A 26,909-nucleotide genomic window follows, 5' to 3' on the forward strand; every position below is an offset into this window, starting at 1 on the left:
CATAAATTGGTAATTCTCACAAGATTCCAAATTTTGCATTATTATTGTTTATTATAGTATCATGATCATCAGTGATCTTTGATGTTACTTCCACAAAAAGATCACAACTCAGATCACAACTCTGAAGGCTCGGATGATGGTTAGCATTTTTTATCAAGTGCTAACTATATTAAAAAGTATCACACCTTGGTAAATCAGTAACCAGGTGAGAAGTTAGAGAAAACATTTCTCAGCCAGAACAAGTTCAGAGCCTGGTTCCTCCTCTAATCTAGTCTACTTTGAAGTAAATGGCTGTAAACAGTTGTGAGGATAAAGAGCACAAACTCATCTCACTATGTTTCCCTGCAGGTACATTTATGATGAACCCTTGGACCTTGCTTGAGCTTTTATCCTTCTCTAACCTTTTCCCTCCTATGTTCACTTTCATTGACCCCAATCTAGGCTGATCTTCTTGCCATTAAGCCAACCTTATCATTCTCTTTCAGTCCCATCCAGACCTCAATAGCCCCATAATCACTGCAACTTCCACACAATTAGGACTGGATGTAGCATATAGTGAGATTCCAGAAGATGCTCATTAATAGAAAAAACATGAAGAAAGACTAGTCAATAAAGTAAAAAAAAAAAAAAAAAAAACAGAGTTCCACAGGCAAAGGAGGAAAACAATGTTATGAATAGAATTAAGCTCTGCTATCTTCTGATAGCATCACAGAAACCTATAAAATTTTCCAAACTTTCAAATAAAAACAAGAAACCTCTACCATTCCCATTAAAAGAAACAGAACAAAATAATGTCATTTGTAGCAACATGGATGGGACTAGAGACACTCATACTAAGTGAAATAAGTCAGAAAGAGAAAGATAGATACCATATGTTATCACCTATATCTGGAATCTAGTATATGGCACAAATGAACCTATCTACAGAAAAGAAACAAACTCATAGGCATGGAGAACAGACTTATGGTTGCCAACGGGGAGGAGGAAGGAGTGGAATGGACTAGGAGTTGGGGGTTATAGATGCAAACTATAGCATTTGGAGTGGATAAGCAATGAGATCCTGCTGTATAGCACAGGGAACTGTATCTAATAACTTGTGATGAAACATGATGGAGGATAATGTGAGAAAAAAGGATGCATATACATATATATGTATAACTGGGTCACTTTACAGCAGAAATTGACAGAACATTGCAAATGAACAATGAAAAAAATTTTTAAATATCAAATACTAATTACACTAAAATAATTAAGCTATACAAATTATTTTAGACACAATATTATTATACACTTAATAGACTATAGCATATTATAAACATAACTTTCTTATGCACTGAGAAACAAAAAAATTCATATGACTTGCTTTACTGCAATATTCACTTTATTGCTGTAGTCTGCAACCAAAACTGTATTATCTCCAAGGCAAGCCTATAGAGTTTGCTGGGTATATTTTTTCCAGAACTTTTACTTTTACTCATCTATCTCATTATATTTAAAGTGTGTTTCTTACAGCCAGAAGATTGTTGGGACTTTTAAAAACTCAACTATGATACTGTTATTATTTTAATTGGTGTATTTTGAACATTTCCATTTACTTAACTACTGATAAGGTTGGATTTAGGTCTACCATTTTATTATTTGCTTTCTGCTGGTCTCCTCTGTTTCTGTTCCTTTGTTTTCTCTCTCTAGACTTATTTGGGATTATTTAACTTTTTTAATACGGCATTACTCTACTCTTTCTGATAGAGGAGGTCACAGCTGAGAAGAGACCTGAGAGGAAAGGAGCGATGGACCATACACAGATCAGTAGGAGGAGGGTTCTACACACAGGGAAGAGCATGTGCGAGGACCCTGAGGCAGGGAGGGAGCCTGGCACTTCTAAGGAATGGCAAAAGGCCAGAGCGAAGTAACCTGAGTGAAGACAAGAAGAATGCTGACCACAAAGTCAGATCAGAGAGCAGCGGTCAGACTGTGCAGTCTTGGTTGGCAACAGCCAAAAGTTCAGACTTTATTTTAAGTATGATGGGAAGCCACTGGAGGGATTTGAGCAGAGGAATAACTTGCTCTGCTGTGTGTTTTCAGAGGCCTCTCCAGCTGCTACGTGGAGAAGGGGATGTAGAGGGACAAGGGCAGAAGCAGACAAGCCAGTTGGGAAGGTCCTGCAGTGTTAACAGGGGAGAAAGGGTTGAGGCTTGAATGGGGAGGAGAGCAGTGGCAAAAATGAGAAATGATTTAATTCAAAATGTGTTTTGTTGGAAGAGCTGGCAGGATTTGCGCATAAGTTAGATTTGCGGTGTGAGGAAAGAGGGGGGTCAAGAATGACTTCCACTAGACCCCCAACACCCCCCCCCCCGCCCCCGCCAAGGACTGAAAATCTGTCTTATTTGTTTCCATGTCTTCAGTGCCAAAGTCATTACTGTGCCTTGTCTGAAACACAGAACATAGGATTTAGACTCAAGTGAGACTTAAGTTCAAATGCCCCAGTACTTCCTGGTTGACTAAGACTTTATTTAACCTCTTTTGAATATCAGCTTCCTCACTGGTAAGTTAAAATCATAAATTGTGCAGCATTGCTGAGAACCTGGCATGGACTGTGCAATAATTAGTTAATGTTGTTGTGACATACTAAATATTTTTTAGGTGGATATCAGAGGCTCTGCATTTAGTTCTCCAACAGCTGAGGTCTTTTGCTTCCAACCCTTATTTTCCCTACTTTTTCCACCCAAATCTATTGTCCAGAGTTCCATGGCCTCTTTACCTACTCCAAACAAAGAAGTTCTTTAGCTTCTCCTACCTGAGGGAATTCCAAATGCAACACCAAAACCTAAGGGAGTTCAATTCTCAAAATTCTATTTCATCACAGTGTAAATTGTCTAGAATAAGGTTTCTCAGATACTTCCTTAATAATAAGTAATTCTGTAGACAAAAATCTCAAAAGATGACTCCAGAAGTCGAAAAAGAACACAAGCTATGTTTGGAGATTAAAAAAAAAAAATACGAAATACTTCACTACATAATATTCTGTTATGGGTCCTGAGAAACAAAGAGGCAAAACTACCATAATTTAACTGCAAACTTCAAATTGCTATTTAATTTTTGCCTGTACCAATCTTAATTCCAAAGTTAATTCAAAAGAGACAATATAGAGGAGATATGGGAATGGTGAATTTTGTTTAGTTACTCTGTAAAGAAATACATTTTAAACCACTTGTTTCTTTTTGATATACTGCAGATACAGTCTTCTATTGCAATTCTAAGTGCTTGTTCTAACTTAAAAGCCTCTTCCCAATAACCTATTCTGAGCTGCTATTTTCTGCCCTGTGTGAGGCAAACATTTATTTTGATATATTTTCAATGTGGAATGAGGAAAATTGTGAATTAGAAAGAGCACTGAGCAGCAAAGTAAATGATACAGAAATCATTTTGCTTGCTAAATAATTGAGTTTCATCTATAGCCAAGACATTCTCTTGGGGGAGATGATAGTCTTGATATTTCATCAATTCAGAATTTTTTTCACATATTGGCTTTTTATCTGTAATAAAAACAAAGTGAATTACACATTTTTTTGCAAGGATTCTATTATTCATTCAAAATATTTCAACATAATTCTTGCTAAAGTTGAATTGCAGCTCATTAACATTGTCATTTGATTATCAAGAAAAACTTTTTCACTAATTTTTAGAAGTAAACATGCAAAAATTAAGTGGGTTCATTTTTTCAAGTAAACAGGAAGTTTTACCTCTAATGCAAAACTGAATTGCCCTAGTTCTGTGTAGATGAGTCCACGATTAATGAAGGTGTTTAAAATCACAGTTCCTCCAGCATCAAGAAGAAGCACAATGCCATAATCTGTTAAGGCCTAAAAATATAAAATAGTCACTTACAACCTAGAGTCAACTCTTTAGAGCCTTACTACACTGGCCATGGAGAAATGTGTTTATGCCCAAACTAGGGCCTCATAATTAGTTTTTCAATGTGACTTAAAATTTATGGCCCCAAATAATCATTTGTTAAATTTAAAAAGTCCCCTTAACTAAGTACTTTGGATGTTGCTACTTTCTAAGTAGTGTAACTGCTCTTGCTGGTTATTTGTGAATCATCCTAAGCATCTTTATTGTGTAAGGATTGAAAGGCGTAGGCAACACCCTTTCCCAACTCAGTAGTTTCACCAAATGATGGCTGACATTAAAGCAGAGCACTTGTTACCTTTTGAAATGTAATTTCTTTTCTTTTTTTTTTTTTTTTTTTTTTTTTTTTTGTCTTTTGAGGGCCACACCCGAGGCATATGGAGGGTCCCAGGCTAGGAGTCCAATCAGAGCTGTAGCTACTGGCCTGTGCACAGTCAGAGCAACACAGGATCCTAGCTCCATCTGTGACCTACACCACAGCTCATGGCAATGGTGGATCCTTAACCCACTGAGTGAGGCCAGGGATGGAACCCTCAACCTCATGGTTCCTAGTTGGATTCATTACTGCTGAGCCACGATGGGAACTCCATGTTTTTTTGTTTTTTAAGACATTAGTCTAAGCTGAGAGTCAATTCAGAGGACTTTTCTCCCTTTTACATCTTTTTTTTTTTCCATTCACTGAATAAACAAGTTTTTACTGGTCATTTACTCTGTACCAGGTACTAGAAGCATCCCAAATTTGGTTGGAGCTGAATCTCAACTCATTTTTCTACTGAACCATTTTGTCCAAAAGAGCCATATGGTTTCATCAGGAAAGGGCCAAATCATATATGCCTGTAACACATGCTAACTGAAAATGCAAATAAAGTCTTTTACTATTTGCTTAGTGGTGTTTCTCTAGCATTTCATGATTAGGTATTCAGCATTTAAAAGAATTGTACAATTAAAGATCCAACATGTAAAGTGTGGCATAACCATAAATAAACATTGGCAAGGCTGTAAAAGTACTTTGTAATACTTGTAAAACAAAGCAAAACAAAACTAGAATGTTAGCACTTTTCCTTTCACAGAATCACGGAATCAAAACCTGTGTGTGTATATATATATATATATGAAGATGCCTTAGAAATCCACTAAGCAGGAGTTCCCGTCGTGGCGCAGTGGTTAACGAATCCGACTAGGAACCATGAGGTTGCGGGTTCGGTCCCTGCCCTTGCTCAGTGGGTTAAGGATCTGGCGTTGCCGTGAGCTGTGGTGTAGGTTGCAGACGTGGCTCGGATCCCGCATTGCTGTGGCTCTGGCGTAGGCTGGCGGCTACAGCTCCAATTAGACCCCTAGCCTGGGAACCTCCATATGCCGCAGAAGTGGCCCAAAGAAATAGCAAAAAAAAAAAAAAAAAAAAAAAAAAAGACCAAAAAAAAAATCTTTAAAAAAAAATAAAAAGAAATCCACTAAGCAGTTGAATATGTGACACAAGAGGAAACAAAAGCTGCGAAATGAGATTTTTTGAAGGTCACAATGAGCAGGCTTTGCGTCCTGCCTTTGCTATTTTTATGAACCCTAAGCCTCAGTTTCCTCATTCACTTTTGTGAATGGAATATTTTAATAACTCATCATATTGCTTTAAAAGTCCACTTTAAATATTTTGATTATTTATTGGTAAAGCATTTTTAGCCCAGTGCCTGTCACACAATAAGCCCTAGTGAGTGTTAACTGTAACTATTTTTATTAACATAGGGTGGTAGGAACCAGAATTCTTCTTGTCTTAGTTTTTATAGGGCCATTTCTCTAGGAGGATACCTAACTGCATTTTCTGCAGAAAGCTACTTGGGTTTTCTCAGTCTTGGGAAGGCAGGAATGCTGAGAAACAGGTAGAGGTAGACAAAAAGGAGGAGGTGACACCGTAAAACGACATCCGGTCCACATGCTGGAGGTCAGGTGGCTTTACAAATCCACCTAAAGGCTGTTAACCAGAAGCAAACAAACCTGTGAACACTGACACAGGTCTATTCCTATGTGACTTGGATGAGTTTCTAACCTCTCCCCGTTCCCATTTCCTCATCTGTAAAATAAGTCCATTGGATAAAAAGCATTGGGTACCTGGCAGCTTTAAAAAGCCAATACATTCTTACTCTAGTTAGGCCTCTATTTATGTAGTTTTTCATTTGCCTTATTCACAGAGCACTGGATCTGGTTACCTATCAGAGAAAATAAAAATAGTGGTTCCCTGCCCCCACTCAGACCCTTGTTTGCAGTTCAGGGTTACCCAGAAAAGGCAGGAGTGGGGGTTGGGAGAAAGCTGTCAAAGATACCTGCTGTGCAGGTTACTCTGATAAATGACCCTTTAATTAGCTCCCAGAAAGGTAACAACAGCCTGTGTTAAAAATTAGTTATTCATTTGTCAACTTTTCTGCAGGAAACCTGATAATCAGGTTACTAGGAATTCTACATCCTCTTAGGTAGAAACAATGTTTCTCAACTTATTCCTTCCACAGCAAATAAATGACTAAACTTCTTTATGTTTTATATAGATTTAACTTTCTAAGTTTCAAGGAAATTGGGGGAGTTTGTCCACACAGAACAGCAGGCACATGATGCAGTCTTTTTAAAGAATGAGTGTGGAAGTGCAGGGAAACAAGGAGTGGAAGACAGGTGGACAAGGGGCTGGGACAGAACACCAAGGAATTACAGACCTGCTCCCCACTGAGGAATCCTAATTGGAAAAAGACCAAACTGACAAGGAAGAATGGAAAAGGCATAAGAGGAAAAAATATAAAAAAGGGCTTGCACAGGTAGAATCTGGCTCAGGACAAATAGAGAAAAAGGTTTTCTGATGGTTTGAAGCCATCAGGTCCTCAAAATGCACAGGCAGTCCTAGTCCTAGTCCAGCCCTGGAGCTGGAAACTATCACTCAAAATCCCCCTCCCCCAAAAAAACTCCCTGCCGCATCTGTGGTTTGAGCACCTTAAAAAAAGAAATTCCTCCACAAACTACTCTAGTCAATGCTGAGATTTTGAAGCAAACATTATTGCTATTGATCACTGCTTAAAAATTCTGCACACAGTTTATCAGTAGAAACATTGTCTCAAATGAGAATTATGGGATACATTTTAATTTACATAGCCTTTAAATGCTTATAGAAGCATGGTAAAATTAATTTTTTATTTGACCTTGCAGAGATTGTATAAGAAAATTGGGCAAACACTAACAAAAAAGTGAAATATTCTTTGAAATGGTTCTTCAGTGTCTCAAGTTTTATATGTATTTCCACAAGAATTATTTTTCAAAATTGTAGCAAAAATAATAAAAAATACTTTACACATGCTTCAAAATGTTGTTTACTAGGATGGTCATCTTACCATTCGAAGTTCATTTATCTTGGTATAACATAAGGCTCTGTTATAAAATGCTATGTAACTATTTTTATCCATCTTGATAGCTGTAGTTAAGTCTGTAATTGCTAGTTTATAAGTCTATAAAGAAAAAATAATTAAGTGAGAAGGGTTAATCATAATGAACTGAAGTTTAGTTGTAAAATAAATTCCTGATTCCATCAGACTTTTGGGAATATTCATTTAATCATTCTGTGTATTGTCCATGAAATTAAGACAATCAAGCTTATCTTTCACTGAATTAATTAAGATCCCTTGGTAGGAATTGTTATTATAGTTTCTCTTACCTGTGAATAAAATTCAATACAAAAACAACTTTAATTTAGACAATTATCTTGTTGCCATTGTTGCTTTATAGCAAGGGAAAAAAATTAAATTTCTTAAGGATAGTAGAGAAGAAAGCCATATTCTTCCAGCAAACATTTACCAGAGCTGGCTTGCTTCTGTCACTCATACTGTCATGTTTAAAAACTGTCATATTTTCTACACACGTTCTCTTTTGCTTCTCTTTGATGCTTCTGTGATTCCTCAGAACATCCGTTTCTATAGATAGTAATTTTCATGGAATTACCAGGTAATGCAAGGTGTTACCTTTGCTTTAAGGAATTATTTGCAAAATATTTCATATGAAATAGCTACAAAGAAAGGTCAGAAAAGAAACACGGGGAGAGAAAAAGTAGTCCATGAACTGTCAGACATCAGTGGTGCTGCTCACACCCTTCAACACACGAATTTCCATTTAGGAACCAGTCATAAACTTAAGCAATGATTTGTTGTTGGCATATAACTGTATTATTTGAAGTAGTAAGATAGAAAAAATTTCAGAGCTCCTTAGTGGCCTAGCAGGTTGAGGATCTGGCGTTGTCTCTGCTATGGTGAAGGTTTGATCCCTGGCCTGAGAATTTTCACATGCCAAAAATGAGGCAAAAAAAAAGTAAAAAAGTAAAAAATGTCATACAATCCAAACCCACTATAAAGTGATTAAAAATAAACTGTTGTGGAATAGTATGTTGTAATTAAAAATGGTATCTTCAGGAGTTCCTTTGTGGCACAGGGGGTTAAGGATCACGTATTGTCACTGCAGCAGCTGGGTCATTGCTGTGGTGTGGCTTCAAAGCCTGGCCTGGGAACTTCCACATGCCATGGTGAGGCCAAAAATAATAATTATAATATCTTCAAAAATTAAATGTAAGAAGCTGCTACCGCACAAATTATATAAGTAGCATAATCCCAATTTTGGAAAGTATGTGTTATGTATTATTAGGAAAAAAAGACTAAATGAAAGTACATTAAAATGCTCTCAGGAATTAACATCCGATGGTGGGATAAGCAGTGACAATCTTTTCTTTTATTCCTCTCTGTATTTTCCAAATTCTCTAAGATAAATACTACTTGCTTAATAAAAAAATATAGTCCGTGCTATTTAAAATGTAAATGTCAAAAATATCTCTATTTTATGAAGAAAGATGAATTGAAATCCCTTTTGATACACTGTCAGAGAGTTAGTTAATGCTTTCGATGTGGTTCTGCCTTCATCCCTTGGCAATTCTCCTCTCATAGAGAGAAAAAAGGAGGTGAGTCCCTAATTGGCATTGGAGTAGCCACCCACTTTAAAAGATCAGTGAGCAAGGGAGGAGACTGCCTTACCTTGTTGTAGTATTTCAGAACTCCTCTGTAGATATAGGCACGCACACTCTGAGGATAAATTTTGATGGCCTCATTACAATTCAAGATTGCTTTGGAGTATCTACCTTTCAAACCATAGAAGGCTACTCGACTTAAATATGCCTTTTCAGAGAAAGGAGGAATGCAGGAACAAATATTTTAGTAAAAGCATTAATTTTACCAAAACAGTTGTTAGTTTAAACAAATCTATGCCACCCTAAGATGGTACAAGGATGTAGACTTTTTCCTCATTCTCTTTCATTAAAAAAATTTCAGGGAGTTCCCGTTGTGGCGCAGTGGTTAACGAATCCGACTAGGAACCATGAGGTTGCAGGTTCGGTCCCTGCCCTTGCTCAGTGGGTTAACAATCTGGTGTTGCCGTGAGCTGTGGTATAGGTTGCAGACGCGGCTCAGATCCCGCGTTGCTGTGGCTCTGGCGTAGGCCGGTGGCTATGGCTCCGATTCAACCCCTAGCCTGGGAACCTCCATATGCCGCGGGTGCGGCCCAAGAAATAGCAACAACAACAACAACAACAAACAAACAAACAAAAACAAACAAACAAACAAAATTTCAAACACACAGAATAATTGAAAGAATAGGACAAACACCCATATGCCTATAACTTGGATTCAATAATTATTAATATTTTTCCAAGATTTGTTGTATCTATTTTTTTCTGAAGTATTTGAAACTAAGTTGTAGGCATCATAAAACTTCACCCTGAGCCTTCCAATATGCATCTCCTCTGAGGAAGACACCCTCCTACCCAACCACTCTAATACTGTATATCTAAGAAAATTAATGGTAATTCCCTAAAGTCCTCTAATATTTAGTCCATGTTCAAATTTCATAAGCTTTTAAAATCAGGATCCAATTGAAGTTCCCATTGTGACTCAACAGGTAACGAACCCAACTAGGACACAGGTTCAATCCCTGGCCTCACTCAGTGGGTTAAGGATTCAGAGTTGCTGTGAGCTGTGGTGTAGGTTGCAGATGCGGCTCAGATCCTGCATTGCTGTGGCTGTGGCGTAGGCCAGCCCCTATAGCTCTGATTCGACCGCTAGCCGAGGGACTTCCATATGCAGTATGTGCGGCCCTAAAAAGCAAAAAAAAAATCAGGATCAAGTCAAGCTTCACTTATTGAATTTTGTGTTTTCTCTACAGTCTCTTAAAAGGCAGGAGTCAATGTGATAGCAAAATAGAAAGTAAATAAAACTAATAATACAGAATATAAAATTGTAATTATCAATAGGTAAATTAAAATATTAACAAAATTTATATACACCGCAATTCACAAACCACTTTTAACCTATTTAGTATTCCTATTGGAAATCATATTTTTGTTCAAGGGGAAATACAGAAACATGGAGTATTAAAACACCTGAAAAGTAGGTATAAGTAACTATTGCTAACTAATAACAATAACATTGAAAGATTTAAAAGTTTTAAATAGTTTAGTTTTAGTTTTACTAAATTTAACCAGTGAAATTATTCACTTAAATACCTGGTAATGTTTTGGATCAAGGTTAATCGCACGATTAAAATCCAGAATGGAGCTCTCCTTTTGGAGTTTTACTTTACAAAGCCCACGTTGATAAAAGCCTTCTGCAAAATCAGGATTTGCTTTTATAGCTTTTGTAAAAGAATCAAAAGCCTAGAAGAGCAGATTGTTAAAAAGCAAATCATTTAGTGAGATGATATTTAAAATGTTAAGAAATTAAAATATATAACTATTGTTGAAAAGTTTTCATTCTACTTTTTGGTCATTCTAAATAAATTTCTTCCAGTAAACCTTGCGGAGCAAAAAATTTACGAACAAGCCAAGTCTATTATTATAATTTACAGGTTCCCTTATTCCCAGACTAATGTCTACATAATCCATGTATGTAATTACAATATTTTGGGAAATGTAATTTTAATCATTATTCCCCATATTGAGCTTCTTCAAAGAAAAAATTACATTTATTTTCCATATGGGCCAGCAGATACGTAGTTATAAAATTTTGAAAAAACAGAACTCCAAGATTTTTTCCAACATTTTGAAGCAAAGGTAGGTTTCCTCTGCTTGTTCAAAAGGGCTAAAAACATTAAAAACATTTGTAATTAATCTTATATTTATTGTAATTTTTTCTTTTTAATAGTGTTTTTATTGTGGTAAAACATATAGAACAGAAATTTGCCATTTTAACAGGTTTATTGTAATTTCTTAATGGAACAATTAAGTACAACTCTTTCCTAAGGTAATAAATATGCAAGTTTCAGACACTGTCCACCCCTATGAACATAAGAACTGCAATGGTGTAGGCATGTATGTGTGTGTAGTTGTGGAATATTAAAAAAAATAGCTATCGGAAAATATAAAATATTTTACATATTTATCATACCATTGACTTTTTTTGTTTTTGTTTTGCTTTTTAGGGCCACAACCACAGCATATGGAAAATCCCAGGCTAGGGGTCGAATCGGAGCTACAGCTGCTGGCCACAGCCACAGCCACAGCCATGAAGGATCTGAGCCGCGCCTGTGACCTATACCACAGCTCACGGCAATTTTGGATCCCTGACCCACTGAGCAAGGCCAGGACACTAGTCAGGTTCATTTCTGCTGTGCCACAAGGGGAACTCCTCATTGACAATTTTGAAATGGAGAATTGTGTAAAACAGCTAAATACTGGGTAAATACATAATAATTGAATCAACTCATTTTCAATGAATCTTGCCATCTTAACAGCCAGTTTCATTCTGGTTTGAATTGTTCAGTTGCCAATAAGGGAAATCAAACAGTGTCCTTAACCATTTGCCATTTATTCTACATTACGCTGAAGCACTCAATTGAAAGTACTTAACAATTTAATAAGTAAATTGATGAAATTATTATGCTATAATAACTTCTTACAGTTAAATTTATTGTTTTGGTGGAAAACACATAGTCTTTAGAATAATGTAGACAGACAGACATGAATAAAAATGTGTTGCACAAACAAAGCAATGCAGTAGGTTTTGCAGGGTGTAGACTGATGACAGTAAGCCAAGCTTTATAAGAAGCTCTGGTCTAGTCACTCACTGCTTAGGTAGCCTTCAGAAATGGAACTGAATGCATGGGAAAAATTTCCAAAATCATAAATAACCTATGTTCCTAAATTACACAAAATACCAGTTGTAAGCTGCCTTCCTCCATGTAACAAAGACCCAAGTGGTACAGACAGTCTGCTGAAACAGCCACAGCATCTGCTCCTTTGTCAGAGTGAGAAAAGATGTCCAACGCCTTTTTAAACATTTTCATGGCTTCCTATAGTGATTTCAAAAAGAAAGGGAGAGAGGGAAGGGAATGTTTCTTTTTAATATTCATGTAACATGACAGCCTTAAGTGGTAAAAGGAATCTTGAGCGCACGAGGACACGAGACCTGGTGCAGACACAGACCTTGGAGGTACACCACAGGAAGAGGACCAGAAAGTAAACTAATATCAGAAATCACCCATTTAAACTAACGCGTCAAAATGGTTGCATCTCAGAGTTCCCCTTGTGGCTCAATGGTTAGCGAATTTGACTAGGAACCATGAGGTTGCGGGTTCAATCCCTGCCCTTGCTCAGTAGGTTAAGGATCTGGTGTTGCCGTGAGCTGTGGTGTAGGTCACAGACGCGGCTTGGATCCTGCGTTCCTGTGGCTCTGGCATAGGCTGGTGGCTGCAGCTCCGATTGGACCCCTAGCCTGGGAACCTCCATATGCCGCGGAAGTGGCCCAAGAAATGGCAAAAAGACTAAAATAAAAATAAAAAATAAAAAAAAATAAATGGTTGAATCTCATTAAGGAAAAACTTCAATTTTCCAGCTAGAAATACCTTTTGATAATTAGCTACTCAATGTATTTATCTATATAGAAATATAGATACTTATGACTCTTCAGCCCATTTCTGTTAACTACAGTAAATTGCTAAAGAAATAATGAGGTTTAACTTGGATATGTCCTTTGTGCCCATAGGTTTACAGCCCACGTCAGCATGCAGCATCCCATCCTCACTCAGCACATGACCTTGCCATAGAAAAAAAACACATCACCTTCTCAAGACTTCCCTCTTTTTGACTTTAAGAAGTCTCTATATATCTTGGGGATATAGCTCAGTGGCAGAGCATTTGGCTGCAAAGTCTCTATATCTTTTTCATATCCATCTTATTCTTTCCTGTCTTGGAATGGTTTCCTTTCTTCTCCTTTTCACAGCTAACTCCACAAGCGGGTACCTTGACCCCCAACCTGCCCCACCTGGGAAACCTGTTATTTCCATCATGTTCTGGATCTCTGCCCCTTCACTGTCTCCTTGAGTCCATAACCTCTTCAGCCACAATTAAGTTAAAATTAACATATCTCCACCTTCTCCTGATTCCTCCTCTAGCTGATGTCCCACTGTTCTTTCCTTCACTTCTCTAAAATGTCTCCTCAGGAAGCTCTGGTAGGGCTTGTAGGTAAGGCTAGTATCTACATTCTGAGCACAGTACTGTGGTGGCCATGTGCATAAAGGCTTGGAAGAGTGCAACACGGTTACATAACTCAAGCAAAATTAAAATCCTGGACTAGGATGATGACCAAAGAAATAGAGAAAGGAAGTGGATTTGAGAGATATTTAGAAAGGAGAACATGACTGCATTGTATTGGGTAAAACAGAGCAATGAGAAGTGACCTCAGGTTTCTGGCAGAGCAATGTAGGGAGGCAAGGGAGTTAAAGTAAACATAGGAGTATTCCAAGAAAGGAATTCTATATCATAAGGGTGTCAGTTCTCCCTAAAATAATCTAGAGATCCCATACAATTCAGTCAAAATTCCAGCAGGGTTTTTAATGACTCTTGACATCTGAATTTAAACGGTACATGGAAATGTAAAGGCCAAAGAATAACCAGGAATTTTCTGGAGAAGAATATTGTGTTGGGAACTTACTCTTCCAGATGTTAAGAATTACAATAAAGCTATAGCAGTTAAGACATTGTACTACCAGGCCAGGAGTAGAAAAACTGACACATACATGAAAAGCTGCAATAGGACAGATGGACCCCTTCAGATTTCTGTGTTAGGAGAACATTTCAATAAATGATACTGGAATATTTTAGTATCCACATGAGGAAAACTGAAATTTTGTCACTATCTCACACTCAAAAACAAAACAAAACAAAACAAAAAAAATCAACTTGAGGTAGAGCAAGGTCTTAAATAAAACAAGCAAAACTTTTAAACTTTTTATTTTTTCTTTTTATTCCCACACCTGCAGCATATGGAAGTTTCTAGCTTAGGGGTTGAATCAGAGACACAGCTTCAGGCTTACACCACAGCCACGGCAACACGAGATCCCAGCCACATTTGCAACCTACTTCACAGCTTGCGGCAAAGCTGGATACTTAACCCACTGAGTGAGGCCAGGAATCGAATCTGCATCCTCACAGACACTATGTCGGGTTCTTAACCTGCTGAGGCACAATGGGAACTCCAAAACTTTTAAACTTAATGAAAGAAAATATGGGAAAATATCTTTATGACTTAGGTGTGGAAAGAGATTTTTTAAACAGGAGTTTTTTGAGAGCTGTGACAACAAAACAAGAAATAGATATATTCAACTACATTAAAATTAAGAACCTCTTTTCATCAAAGGACATCATAAAGAAAATTTTAAAACCAGCCACAAATTGCAAGAGGAGGCATGGCATACATTTAAACAATCAAGGACTAATACACAGAACTTATTTTTTTTCAATGCAAAAAATTAAGACAAAATGTATACAGGAAACTGATAGAAGAAGAAATATGAGTGGCTATAAACATATAAAAAGACACTCAACCTTTGTTCAAACTGAGAAATGTGAATTAAGGCCACAATGAGACATTAGTTTTTACCCACCCATTTGACAAAAATAAAGTTGACAACACCAGCTGTCATAGAGAATAGAGATCAACAGGAGCATTTATACACTGCAGGTGGAAGAATAAATTGGTACAAACCTATGGAACAATATGCCATTTTCCTGAAAGTTAAACATTTACATTCTCTACTTACCAGCAATGTTAACAGAAGACATGAAAATGAATATTTACAGCAGCCTTACTCTTAAGAGGAATAAAAATAAAAGGAAACAACCCAAATGTTAATTAACAGAAGAATCAATAAATAAATTGCATAATTTCATTAAAAAAAGTAAGCAGTAATTCTAAGCACAATATTGAAATTCCATTAATAGGTTTAATAAATATTACTCAAGACTGTTCACCTTGTTTCTCTTGGCCTTCATTTGAGTTTTTGCTAACAAAGCATACATGGTGACCTCAGGCTTATTCATAATGACGCCTTCTAAGACCTGAATAGCTTTGTCATGGTTTTCACAAAATGAATAAATGAGTGCTTGCTGTGTAGGACTCAACTCAATGAGACCTAAAAGGAGAGAAAAGTTTATCAATAAATTTGCCAAGTATTTAAGATTTTTTTAATGGCCACACCCATGACATATGGATATATGGATGTTCCTGGGCCAGGGACTGAATCCAAGACACAGCTGCAACCTACACTGCAGCTGCAGCAACATAGGATTCTTTAACCCACTGTGCCAGACCAAGGATCAAACCCACAACTCTGCAGCAATCCAAGCCACTGCAGTCAGATTAACCCACTGTGCCACAGTGGAAACTCCTAAGATTTAGAATATAATTAATTTAAGGATGTCAAGCAATTCAATAATCTGTTTTTACAATATGAATTAATGAATCAATATGATATACTAAAATCTACTTACTGTCAACAAACAATAAGACATTCCAATTACAAACAAACAAAAAATCCTGTAACCCTGGAATTTCCTACAATAATCTCCTCACAAAATTCATTAGGTTATGAAGCATTTTGCAAACTGGTTATGTACAAGTGAAACTAAAATTTTAAAGTTTCAAATCTAACTTTGACTTTCAAGTGAATCCTTTACCCTGTCTATACTTAGCTATTGCAAATAGTATACAAAATTTAAAGAAGGGAGTTTCCGTCGTGGCGCAGTGGTTAACGAATCCGACTAGGAACCATGAGGTTGCGGGTTCGGTCCCTGCCCTTGCTCAGTGGGTTAAAGGATCCAGCGTTGCTGTGAGCTGTGGTGTAGGTCGCAGACGCGGCTCAGATCCCGCATTGCTGTGGCTCTGGCGTAGGCCAGTGGCTACAGCTCCGATTAGACCCCCAGCCTGGGAACCTTCATATGCCGTGGGAGCAGCCCTAGAAAGGGTGAAAAGAAAAAGAAAAAGAAAAGAAAAAAAAAAAACAGCAAAATTTAAAGAAGTATTTCTTTTTAAATATAGACAATAATTTTGCATTAATTATATTTACCTTTGTTCATTTCTGCTACTTGATAAATAGTGAACTTTGCAAGATCATAACGTTTCATCCTAAGAAGATACTGTCCTCTGGAAGAAATTTTTAGTTAAAAGTAACTTTTCTAAAATAAAGTTTTTACATTCACTTAAAATGTTAAATTCCAATATTTATTCAAGCATATATACATATGACAGAAGAAATTTGAAAATTATAAACATTTTTTGTAAGTCTAAATAGGCCAATTAGCATGGAGATATGAGAAGAAACAATTAGTTTAGGAAATGTTAAACTGCAAAAAAAAAAAACTTTTTGTACTTATCAATATTTAAAACATTCTACTATATTGCTGAGAAATTTCAAAAAATAAACAGTTCAAGGGAGAAAAAAGAGGAGAAATGTTTACATAAATTGTTAAAATGAGGTTCAAGAGTTGCAAGAAGTTCAAGAACTTCTAAGAAAGCACTGTTCCAATCCATTTTCCCACATCTGTAAATCCATTTCACATGTTCGTAACTGCAACAAATTTTTGGTAGTAATAACTCATAATTTGCAATAGGTCTCTTCACGGCAAGCTCTACTGCTTTTGAAATACAATTTAATGCGTCGTGTTTTTTTTTTTCAGTGAATTATTTGAGGCTTATACCTTGTATCTCTGTGGATACAACCAAAATATGTTACCTTATTTTCATGAGATCTGTGATAACTATTTAACCAGTAATCTTAGAGAGGCTTCAAAGTACTTAAACATTAGACAGTTGTGTTTTGATGCAATGATGGTATAGAGGGAGAGATCTGGTTATCTTATGCTATAAGTTATCTTAAATGTAAACAAAAACAATAACTACATCTGACTTGCTGGCTGGGAGATAGCCACTTCTGGGAGATTAAATATAAAAGGAGGCGGCAAGAATCAAGAAAGATCTAAGGATTCCAACAGCTAGTTCAAATGCTAAGTTATCCCAAGAGTTCTATGTCCATGCTCATACCTTATGATATACAGTTGGATTCCATCTGGCTGAAGGTGGATAGCATGAGACAATTCTCTTACTGCCTTTCTCAATTTATGCATCTGTTGAGTAATAAACAGAAACTTAGCTCATAATACTGATTGCTTCCTTTCTGATATTCATCCCCTCCCACCTGTCAATACAGAAATTTTGCAGGAATCTCTCCTAAAACACATGTTTTTCTAAAGAATCCTCAAAGCAAGTTGGATACAGAGAAGCTAAAAAAATCATGAAGCCAAGTCTTTTGGTTTTTCTTAAATTATCTTGTAAGTTTAAAGAATGATTATCCAGACCCACATATCTGTAGTTTAAAAAAAAATTATATCATACATTCTAGTTTGTTTTCCCTTTTTGTTTAGATTTTCAGTTTTTCTCCCTCAACCATAACACCTTTTATATCAGACTTTACTCATCCTTATAAACTAGCTTGCAACATTAAGGTAAAATAAAAAATAACACTTTTTATTAAAAGTAAGGGAAGAAAAACAAGTTTGCACTTATTGAGTAAAATGAATGAGTAAAACAAAATACAAGAATGATGAAAAAAGTTATTTGTTTAAAATCAACATACAATGAAAAGTAAACATTGATTCTGTCCTTAACACTGGTTATAGAAGCATAAGCTGGATCTGCACAAATACGTACAAACATTGGGAATATTACAAAAGGGGAACTATACAGATCCCAGAAAAACAAAGCTGGGAACAAATAACTCTTCTTAATATGGTGACCACTGAAGGGTGATCAAAATTTATTTGTGCGCAAAAGTAGACAACACCTGTTTAAAATGATACAAAGTGTTTGGAGGAAATAGTGGGTTAAGTCAAAAGAGGGAATTCAAAAGGAAGGTTTGACTGAGTTCCCGTCATGGCTCAGTGGTTAACGAATCTGACTAGAAACCATGAGGTTGTGAGTTTGATCCTTGGCCTCCCTCAGAGGGTTAAGGTTCTGACATTGCCATGAGCTATAGTGTAGTCGCAAACACAGCTCGGATCCCAAGTTGCTGCGGCTGTGGCATAGGCCTGCGGCTATAGCTCCAATTAGACCCCTAGCCTGGGAACGTCCACATGCCACAGGTGCAGCCCTAAAAAGAAAAAAAAGACAGAAAGAAAAAAAAAAGAAGAAGAAGAAGGAAGGAGTTTGAGATGTTCAAATAAATTTAAGAATTACTGTGGAACTTCAACCCTGCTGCTTCTCACATTGATTCTGATCAAGTTGATATAATTAATAAACTACCTCATCACATGTCTGCATTGTGCCACCTGGTTCCAATTATCCAAATCTACGCCTTGAGAAAACCTTGGTTGGGAATGATGGAGACTCTGTGGTCTTCACAACCTTTCCTGGGATTGGGCCTCTCTAGGCAGCCTTATATCGGATTTACCCTGGAGGCTGAACCAACACTGTAGGCACATGTATTCATCAATATACATACATAGGGTTTGGTTTGTCACTCCTTTATCTAATGGGGATCATACTGTACACACATTATACTCTTCTAAATCTGATTTTTTTTTTAACTCAAGTATATCTCCTGGAAATCCCTCCAAATCAGCTGATATAGTTCTCTTTTTTTTTTTTCCTTTCCTTTTATGGCCACACCCATGGCATAGAGAAATTCCCAGGCTAGGGGTCAAATAAGAGCAGTAGCTGCCAACCTATACCAAAGCCATAGTACCGCTGGATCTGAGCCACATCTGTGACCTACACGGCAACTAACGGTAACGCTGGATCCTTAACTCACTGATCCAGGCCCAGTGTAACTCGCACCAACTTACATCCTCACAGAGACTATGTCAGGTCTTTAACTCACTGAGCCACAATGGGAACTCCTGATTTTGGTATAGTTCTTTATTTATTTATTTATTGCCTTTTTGCCTTTTCTGGGGCTGCTCCCGCAGCATATGGACGTTCCCAGGCTAGGGGTCTAATCGGAGCCGTGGCCACCAGCCTACGCCAGAGCCGCGTCTGCAACCTGCACCACAGCTCACGGCAACGCCGGACCGTCAACCCACTGAGCAAGGCCAGGGACTAAACCCGCAACCTCATGGTTCCTAGTCGGATTCATTAACCACTGCGCCACGACGGGAACTCCTGGTGTAGTTCTAATTATTCTTTTTATTGATTATATAAATACGCTACAGAGTGAATACTATATAATTCACTCACCATTACTGTGTAGAGATCTTTGCCCCCTCAGAACAACTGAGTTTTTTTGACTATATGTCCTCACACCTTGATATTATGCTAGTGCTCTGGTTTCTAAATATGCTCAGAGGAAATTCCAATTTCCCTCACTCCATCGACAGGGAATTAAGCAAAAGGGCCACATACCCTTCCCAACAGGAAACAAGAGCAAACTTTCCCTGGGGACAATACCAAAATGGCCCGAGGTCTTCTGCCTCCATCACATAAGGACTTTAAATGGGGACGCAGATCAAGATGGCAGAGGAGTAAAGTGAGTAAGACTCACCTTCTCCCACAAACACATCAAAAAAACACATCTATATTAAAATGACTCGCACAGAACATCTACTGAATGCTGGCAAAAGAACTTAAATCTCCAAAATGGGCAAGAAACCCTTGACATAACTGGGTAGAACAAAAGGGAGAAAGAGAGAGAGAGAGAGAATAGGAATCAGGACAGGACTAGCCCTCCTGAGAGGGAGCTGTGAAAGAGGAAAGGAACCCACACTCTGGGAAGTCACCTGACTGATAGAGAGACAGAGGGACCTAAAAGTCACCGAGAAAAGCACAGCAGCTGGACTGAGGATAGCAAAGGAAAGAGAGTGGCACAGATCATCTGAGCCACCACCCTGGACACCAGGGCCTGAGATGCTCAGGTTGGGGCTGGGTGCTGAGATGTAGGCTCCAGAGCTCAGTTCCAAGGAGAGGACTAGGGTTTGCTGTGTGGGGACAGGCTAAGGGGCTAAAGAGCTCTGTGCCACAGGCAGGGGAGTGGTGTGCTATGGTCTGGGGAGTAGGATGCCACAGCAGAGGGAACCCAGGAGGAGGTCTAGGCACACAGGAGGGGCAAGGCACCATTGTTGGGGAGGACAAGAGGAGGAGCAGCAGACCACCATAGGAATCTCCGTGAGCACAAGCACAGGCTCTCAGAGGACAGGGTGCCTCTGGTGCAGGCTAAGGCAAGAAGTCACGTGCTCGGGCTACTAGAGACTGGGCGCTTCTTGCGCAGGCTGCGGGTGGCCAGGCACCTCCTGTGTAGGCTAAGGGCAGTGAGGGGCTAAGTATGATGTGGTGCCTCTTGTATGATCTATAGCCAGCAGGGACTGACAGCAGTGGTCATCTTGGAGACCAGAGAGAGGCATGGCCTGCCACCACTGGGGGCCTGTGAGCAGGCTCCACCTGCAACCCAGTCACCTCAGAGATCAGCAAAAAAAAAAAGAGGGCACTGCAACCAAGCACCACACATTATTGCTCTCACTCCTCTGGAAGCATACCTGCCTTGCTGTTGTCACTGCCAAGTGCTCCGGAAAGTGCCCACATGCTTGATCACTGCCCCTTCCCAGGAACCTACAACAAGGAGCAGCTGGTGCAGCACCTCTTGTGGGGGCTAAGCAGGATGAGGTGCTTCTTGCATGGTCTACAGGTGGACTGCAGTTATTTCTGACTCCAGAAGTGGGCGTGGCCTGCCACCACTAGGGGTCCACAAACAGACACTACTTGCAGCCCCAATCACCTCAAGGGCACCAGAGAAGAGGGCACTGTGATCGAATACCACCTGTTGTTGCTCTCAAACCCTGGGAGCAGACCAGCCCGGCTGCTGCCGCTGCTGAATGCTCTGGGCAGTGTCCATTTGCTTAAACTCTGTCATTTCCCAAGATCCTGCAACTAGAAGCAGCTGGTGCAACACCTCCTGTATGGGATAAATGAGACAGAGTGCTTCTTGCATAGTCCGCAGGTGGTGGGGGCAAACCACCACAGTTTTCACTGACTCCAGAGGCAGGCATGGCCCACTACCACTAGGGGTCCCTAAACAGGCATCACTTGCAGCTCTTATCACCTCAGAGGAGGGCATTGCAACTGAACATGACCTGTTATTGCTCTCACTCCCCTGGGAACTCACACATCCTGCTACTGACACTGCCAAATGTTCTGGGCACCTTGTCAATCTGCCTAGGCTCATTACTGCTTCCCAGGGCCCTGCAATAGGAATAGCTTGTGCCACCTTCCTGCAGGTCCTTGCTGCTGTTAAGAGCTCAGCAACCAGGCACTGATTCCTACTAGCCTTACCCATGGCCTCCTTCTCCTTGGAAGCACACTCAGCACCCTAAGGATAACAGCCTGCTCACACTGAAGAAAGAAACAGCAAATACTCAAACTCCCACACCAGAAATAAATAGTAAACCTGCACAAAATACAAAGGGGTGCTCTTGCATAGAAGTAGCCCTCCAAGACTACAGTTTGGTTTCCCTAAACTCACAGAAAAAGAAAAACATAATCAAGATGTAGAAGCTCAGAAACCATTCCCAGTTAAAGGAACAGGAAAATTCACCTGAAGCAGCAAATAATGAATCAGACCTCTACAGTCTGACAGACGTTGAGTCCAAAAGGGACATGGTGCAAATACGAAGGAATTAAGGCTGAATATCAAGAAATTAACAGCAGATAAAAACAGTAATGCACATTCCTTTAGAAAAGAACGAGGAAATATAAGGAGGAACACAGAAAAATTAGAAATTCATGTGCAGAGACGCAAACTGAGCTAAAGGCACTAAAGAGCAGAATGAATATGCAGAGGAACGAATTAGTGACTTGGAAGATAGAATAATGGAAATCACCCAATCAGGACAGCAGACAGAAAACCAAATGAAAAAACATGAAGGCAGTATGGTCAATTAATCTTTGACAAAGGCAACAAGAATATAAAACTCGAAGAAGACAGTCTTTTCAGCAAATGGTGCTGGGAAAACTGGACAGCTCATGCAAATCAGTGAAACCAGAACACACCCTCACACCATGCACAAAAATAAACTCAAAATGGCTTAAAGACTTAAATATAAGACACCATCAAACTCCTAGAAGAGAACATAGGCAAAACATTCTCTAATATCAACCTCACAAATGTTTTCCTAGATCAGTCTCCTAAAGCAACAGAAATAAAAGCAAAATAAACCAATGGGACCTAGTCAAACTGACCAGCTTTTGCACAGCAAAGGAAACCATAAAAAAATCAAAAAGACAACATATGGAATGGGAGAAAATAGTTTCAAATGATGCAACTGACAAGGTCTCAATCTCTAAAATATATGCAAACAACTTCTACAACTCAACAGCAAAAAAGCCAACCACCCAATGGAAGATGAGCAAAAGACCTTAATAGACATTTCTCCAAAGAAGATATACAGATGGCCGACAAGCACATGAAAAAATGCTCAACATCACTAATTATTAGAAAAATGCAAATCAAAACTACAGTGAGGTACCACCTCGCACCAGTCAGAATGGCCATCATTAGTAAGTCTACAAATAACAAAAGCTAGAAAGTGTGTGGAGAAAAGGGAACCCTCCTGCACTGTTGGTGGGAATGTAAGTTGGTACAACCACTATGGAAAACAGTATGGAGGTATCTTAGAAAACTATACACAGAACTACCATATGACCCAGCAATCCCACTCTTGGGCATGTATCTGGAAAAAACTTTCCTTGAAAAAGACACATGCACCCCTATGTTCACTGCAGCACTATTCACAACAGCCAAGGCATGGAAACAACCTAAATGTCCATCAGCAGATGAATGGATTAAGAAGAGGTGGTATATATACACAATGGAATACTACTCAGCCATAAAAGAGAACAAAATAATGCCATTTGCAGCAACATGGATGGAACTAGAGACTCTCATACTGAGTGAAGTCAATCAGAGAGAGAAAGACAAATACCATATGACATCACATATCTGGAAACTAATGTAAGGCAAAAATGAACCTTTCCACAGAAAAGAAAATCATGGACTTGGAGAATAGACTTGTGGTTGCCGAGGGGGTGGGAGTGGGATGGATCGGGAGCTTGGGCTTAATAGAGGCAGACTATTGCCTTTGGAATGGATAAGCAATGAGATCCTGCTGTATAGCACTGGGAACTATATCTAGTCACTTATTATTGTGCATCATGATATGAGAAAAAAGAATGTCTATGTGTATGTATGACTGGGTCACCTTGTGGTAGAGTAGAAAATTGGCAGAACACTGTAAACCAGCTGTAATGGGAAAAATAAAAATTGAAAAATTTTTTCTGAAAAAGGACTGTCAATGGGACTGTAGCCCCACTGGGTCCCAAGATGTAGACAATGAGAACAGATCCTCCATCAAATGCCCAAAGGATAGGAAGTATGAGTAAGAAGTAAACCTTTGCTATTTTGAGATGGTGATTTAAAGTTTTGTTTGTTATTATCATTTATCCACAGCATAACAGGCTACCTGTCTGACACCAATGTGACAAGAGGACTTGAAGGAAATGAGGGCAGAAAGATAATGAAGAGCCGGTTTACAGGAGCTCTTACATTCCTTGGGCTTTTGCAGGATTTGGCTGTTATTCTGAGCACAAAGAGAAGCTATTGAAGGGTTCAGGGCAAGAAGTGAAATAATCTGATTTATGTTTTAACAGGATCACTTTGGCTGCTGTTTCAAAAACCCATGAAAAAGGAATAAAGAACAGAAGCAAGAAGACCAGATGGCTAGTGCAATAATCCTGGTAAGAAATGACAGTATCGTGGACTGGGTAGCTAGTGGGAGAGTAGTGAAAAGCGATGTCTGTTTTAAAAGGCAGACACAACAGCTAGCAGTGTTTATCTCTGGATGTCAGTCTTGGTTGAAGTCAGGGAGAACTTTTACTATTTACAGTATCGTTTGAATTTTACACTAAGGTTATATTCCCCTCTAAAATTTTAAATGACTTATAAAATTTAAACAAAATTTAAAGGAAAGTGTGTTGATTTGGATCCCATTCTATGCACAAAACTAATTTGTCCACTCACACTCATACACACAAAGATACACACACACACACACAAACTGATGGACTCTAAAGTGTTAACAGTAGTGGCATAAAATTGTAAATTAACTATACTTTAATAAAAAAATTTAATGTTAATAGTAGTTAGAGAATGAAATTATGAATGGTTTTAAATTTATTATTTGCATACATATATTACACGTAATAAGTATATATTGCTTTTGTAATAAGAAAAAAAAAAACAGGCTTTTTTTTTTGTCTTTTTTGTCTTTGTTGTTATTGCTATTTCTTGGGCCGCTCCCTCGGCATATGGAGGTTCCCAGGGGTTGAATCGGAGCTGCAGCCCCCGGCCTACGCCAGAGCCACAGCAACGCGGGATCCGAGCCGCGTCTGCAACCTACACCACAGCTCACGGCAACGCCGGATCGTTAACCCACTGAGCAAGGACAGGGACCGAACCCGCAACCTCATGGTTCCTAGTCGGATTCGTTAACCACTGCGCCACGACGGGAACTCCTTTTTTAAATGAAAGACAAAAATTTACGCCTCATCAGGAGAGGCTTTCTAAGTGGATAATTATAGCTAACTATACCTAATATGAAATGCTTATAAATGCAATGGGTTTTGGAATCAGCAGAAAAAGAATACACTGATGTATTTTAAATTATATCAAATATTCAGAAAAATTAAAACTCTTTTTAAAAATCAAGGTTCTCAAACCTTAAATACCTTATGATAGGCTTCTGCTCGACAAATATAGCCTTGAATATATGAAGGGTCATGTCTAATAGCTTCAGAAAAATACCATATAGCTTTAATGTAGTTATCCAGGTGTAGCAGATATATGAGGCCAATATTTATATAAGGCAAAGTAACAGTTCTAAAAAAAAATGAGAAAGCAAAATCTTCTTAGACATTTTAATTATTCCAAATGTTCTCCAATTATAATTGAACCTAATGAAATATGTACATCAATTTATACCACGGTTTTTTCCCTCAATGTTTTACTAAAGCAAAGTAAATTAAACTACTTTCTATAAAAAATTATGAAAACCTATATAAAATCTTCATAAGGAATAAACATTTGTGGAGTCCTGTGCTGGGAAGGCTTCCTGAAGTCTCTTAGACTCTTAAGAATACTTCACTTTTCCTTGACTTAACTTATCTTGCATAGAATCTTAGTTTTCTCCAACTTAGAAGTCTTGGCCTCAGGATGCATTATATTCACCATGAGTAAGGGTGAGCAATAGTGAGAAACTGCAGTATTCTCATGGCTTAGGGTTAAAAATTCTCTCCATAGAGGTGTTAACCCAGATGCTTTTCTGTATCAAATAAATGTTTTGCTCTCTTAGAATCAAACAATTTTCAATGTAGAAATGTCCTTAGAAATGATTTGTTCCATGCCTCTTTCAAAATGAGAAAACTACACATCCTATAGCCCGAAATCATAGAAGCCCTGAATTTTTGCCTACTGCCCACTTTCTGGCTTTCTGCAACTGAAACTCATTTCTTTCTCTTCCTGACTTGAATATATCCAAAAGAAAACCACTGTGGCCATTTTGGAGCCATGCTCCATGGCTCTCCTGAGTCATGATCAAAGTTTACCTTAAATAAGCTAAGCAAAGCAGTCTGCCAAATGGCACAGAATTGGCACAATTCGCTACTCTTTCTGACACTTTCCATTTAATGAATGCTCCTTTGGAAAGAAGAGAAATTACTTAAATCCTATTTTTTACAGCCTGAATTTCTAACTAGTACATAAAACTTTCAGTCTGTTTCTTCCTGAACCTATGTTCTAATGGCATTTACTTTTTTTCTTTTGCTTTACTAAACAAAAAGTAGTTAGAAGTTCTAAATAGAGGATCCCTCCCTCCCCCAAAGTCATATATTGTCCATAGCAATAATATATCAAGCAGAATTTCTGCCATTATTTTAAAACTTGATGACAGTTTTTCATGAACTTAACTTCAAAAAATTCTAACCTGGGCATCCCCAAACTCTTATTGACTACTTACTCTTTGTTTGTTTTACTTTTAGTTTATCAATTTTACTTATTGATTTTGTTATCCATAGATTTAAATTCCTATCAAATCCATTTGGTTTCTAAAACTTACAAAAGCATCTGAGGCACACGTATGATGAGAACAATTCTTATTTTACAAGTAATCTTATTTTCAGAGGTCATATTCTAATTCTAGGATGATTTTATCATTGTCTCATTTTTGCAATGATGAGGAGAGAAAGCTTTTTCTTTCATTTTGGTATTTTCTTAATTATAAACAAAAGTGAAATCAGTAAGAATGAAAAGGAAAATGTACCTTTCTAGAGAAATAACAGCTTCAAAGTCACAAATTGCTAGCAACCAAAGTTTGAGATCTGCATAGAGTATTCCCCGATGTAGAAAACAAGCAAGATTCTCATAGCCATCATTTATGAGAGCTTAAAAATAAAGGTATATATCTTATTCAGATTTTAAACAAATACACCTGAGTTATATTTTAGTTGATACTCTTTCCTATTTATTCTTATTTTTAAACACTACATAAAATAAAAAATATCTATAATGAGTATTACTGGTGAGTAAAAAATAATATATTTAAAAATGTATTTGTTTATAAGAACTGTCATAGT

General features: G+C 38.0%; 1 protein-coding gene across 1 annotated transcript in view; it reads right to left on the reverse strand.

Annotated features, from left to right (window-relative positions):
• The window catches only part of LOC125136065 (tetratricopeptide repeat protein 6-like), a 59,406-nt gene extending 42,045 nt beyond the window's left edge, over positions 1 to 17,361 (reverse strand). The window contains exons 1-6 of the mRNA XM_047796683.1: positions 17,283 to 17,361; positions 16,309 to 16,385; positions 15,215 to 15,375; positions 12,121 to 12,255; positions 7,269 to 7,382; positions 3,741 to 3,860 (exon numbers count right to left, since the gene is read on the reverse strand). Of these exons, the coding sequence (XP_047652639.1) occupies positions 3,741 to 3,860; positions 7,269 to 7,382; positions 12,121 to 12,255; positions 15,215 to 15,375; positions 16,309 to 16,366 (588 nt within the window). The 5' untranslated portion in view covers positions 16,367 to 16,385; positions 17,283 to 17,361. The remainder of the gene's footprint in view (positions 1 to 3,740; positions 3,861 to 7,268; positions 7,383 to 12,120; positions 12,256 to 15,214; positions 15,376 to 16,308; positions 16,386 to 17,282) is intronic.
• Positions 17,362 to 26,909: the final 9,548 nt, after the last annotated feature.

Source organism: Phacochoerus africanus, chromosome 9 (assembly GCF_016906955.1).
Source record: "Phacochoerus africanus isolate WHEZ1 chromosome 9, ROS_Pafr_v1, whole genome shotgun sequence".
Classification (NCBI taxonomy): Eukaryota; Metazoa; Chordata; class Mammalia; order Artiodactyla; family Suidae; genus Phacochoerus; species Phacochoerus africanus.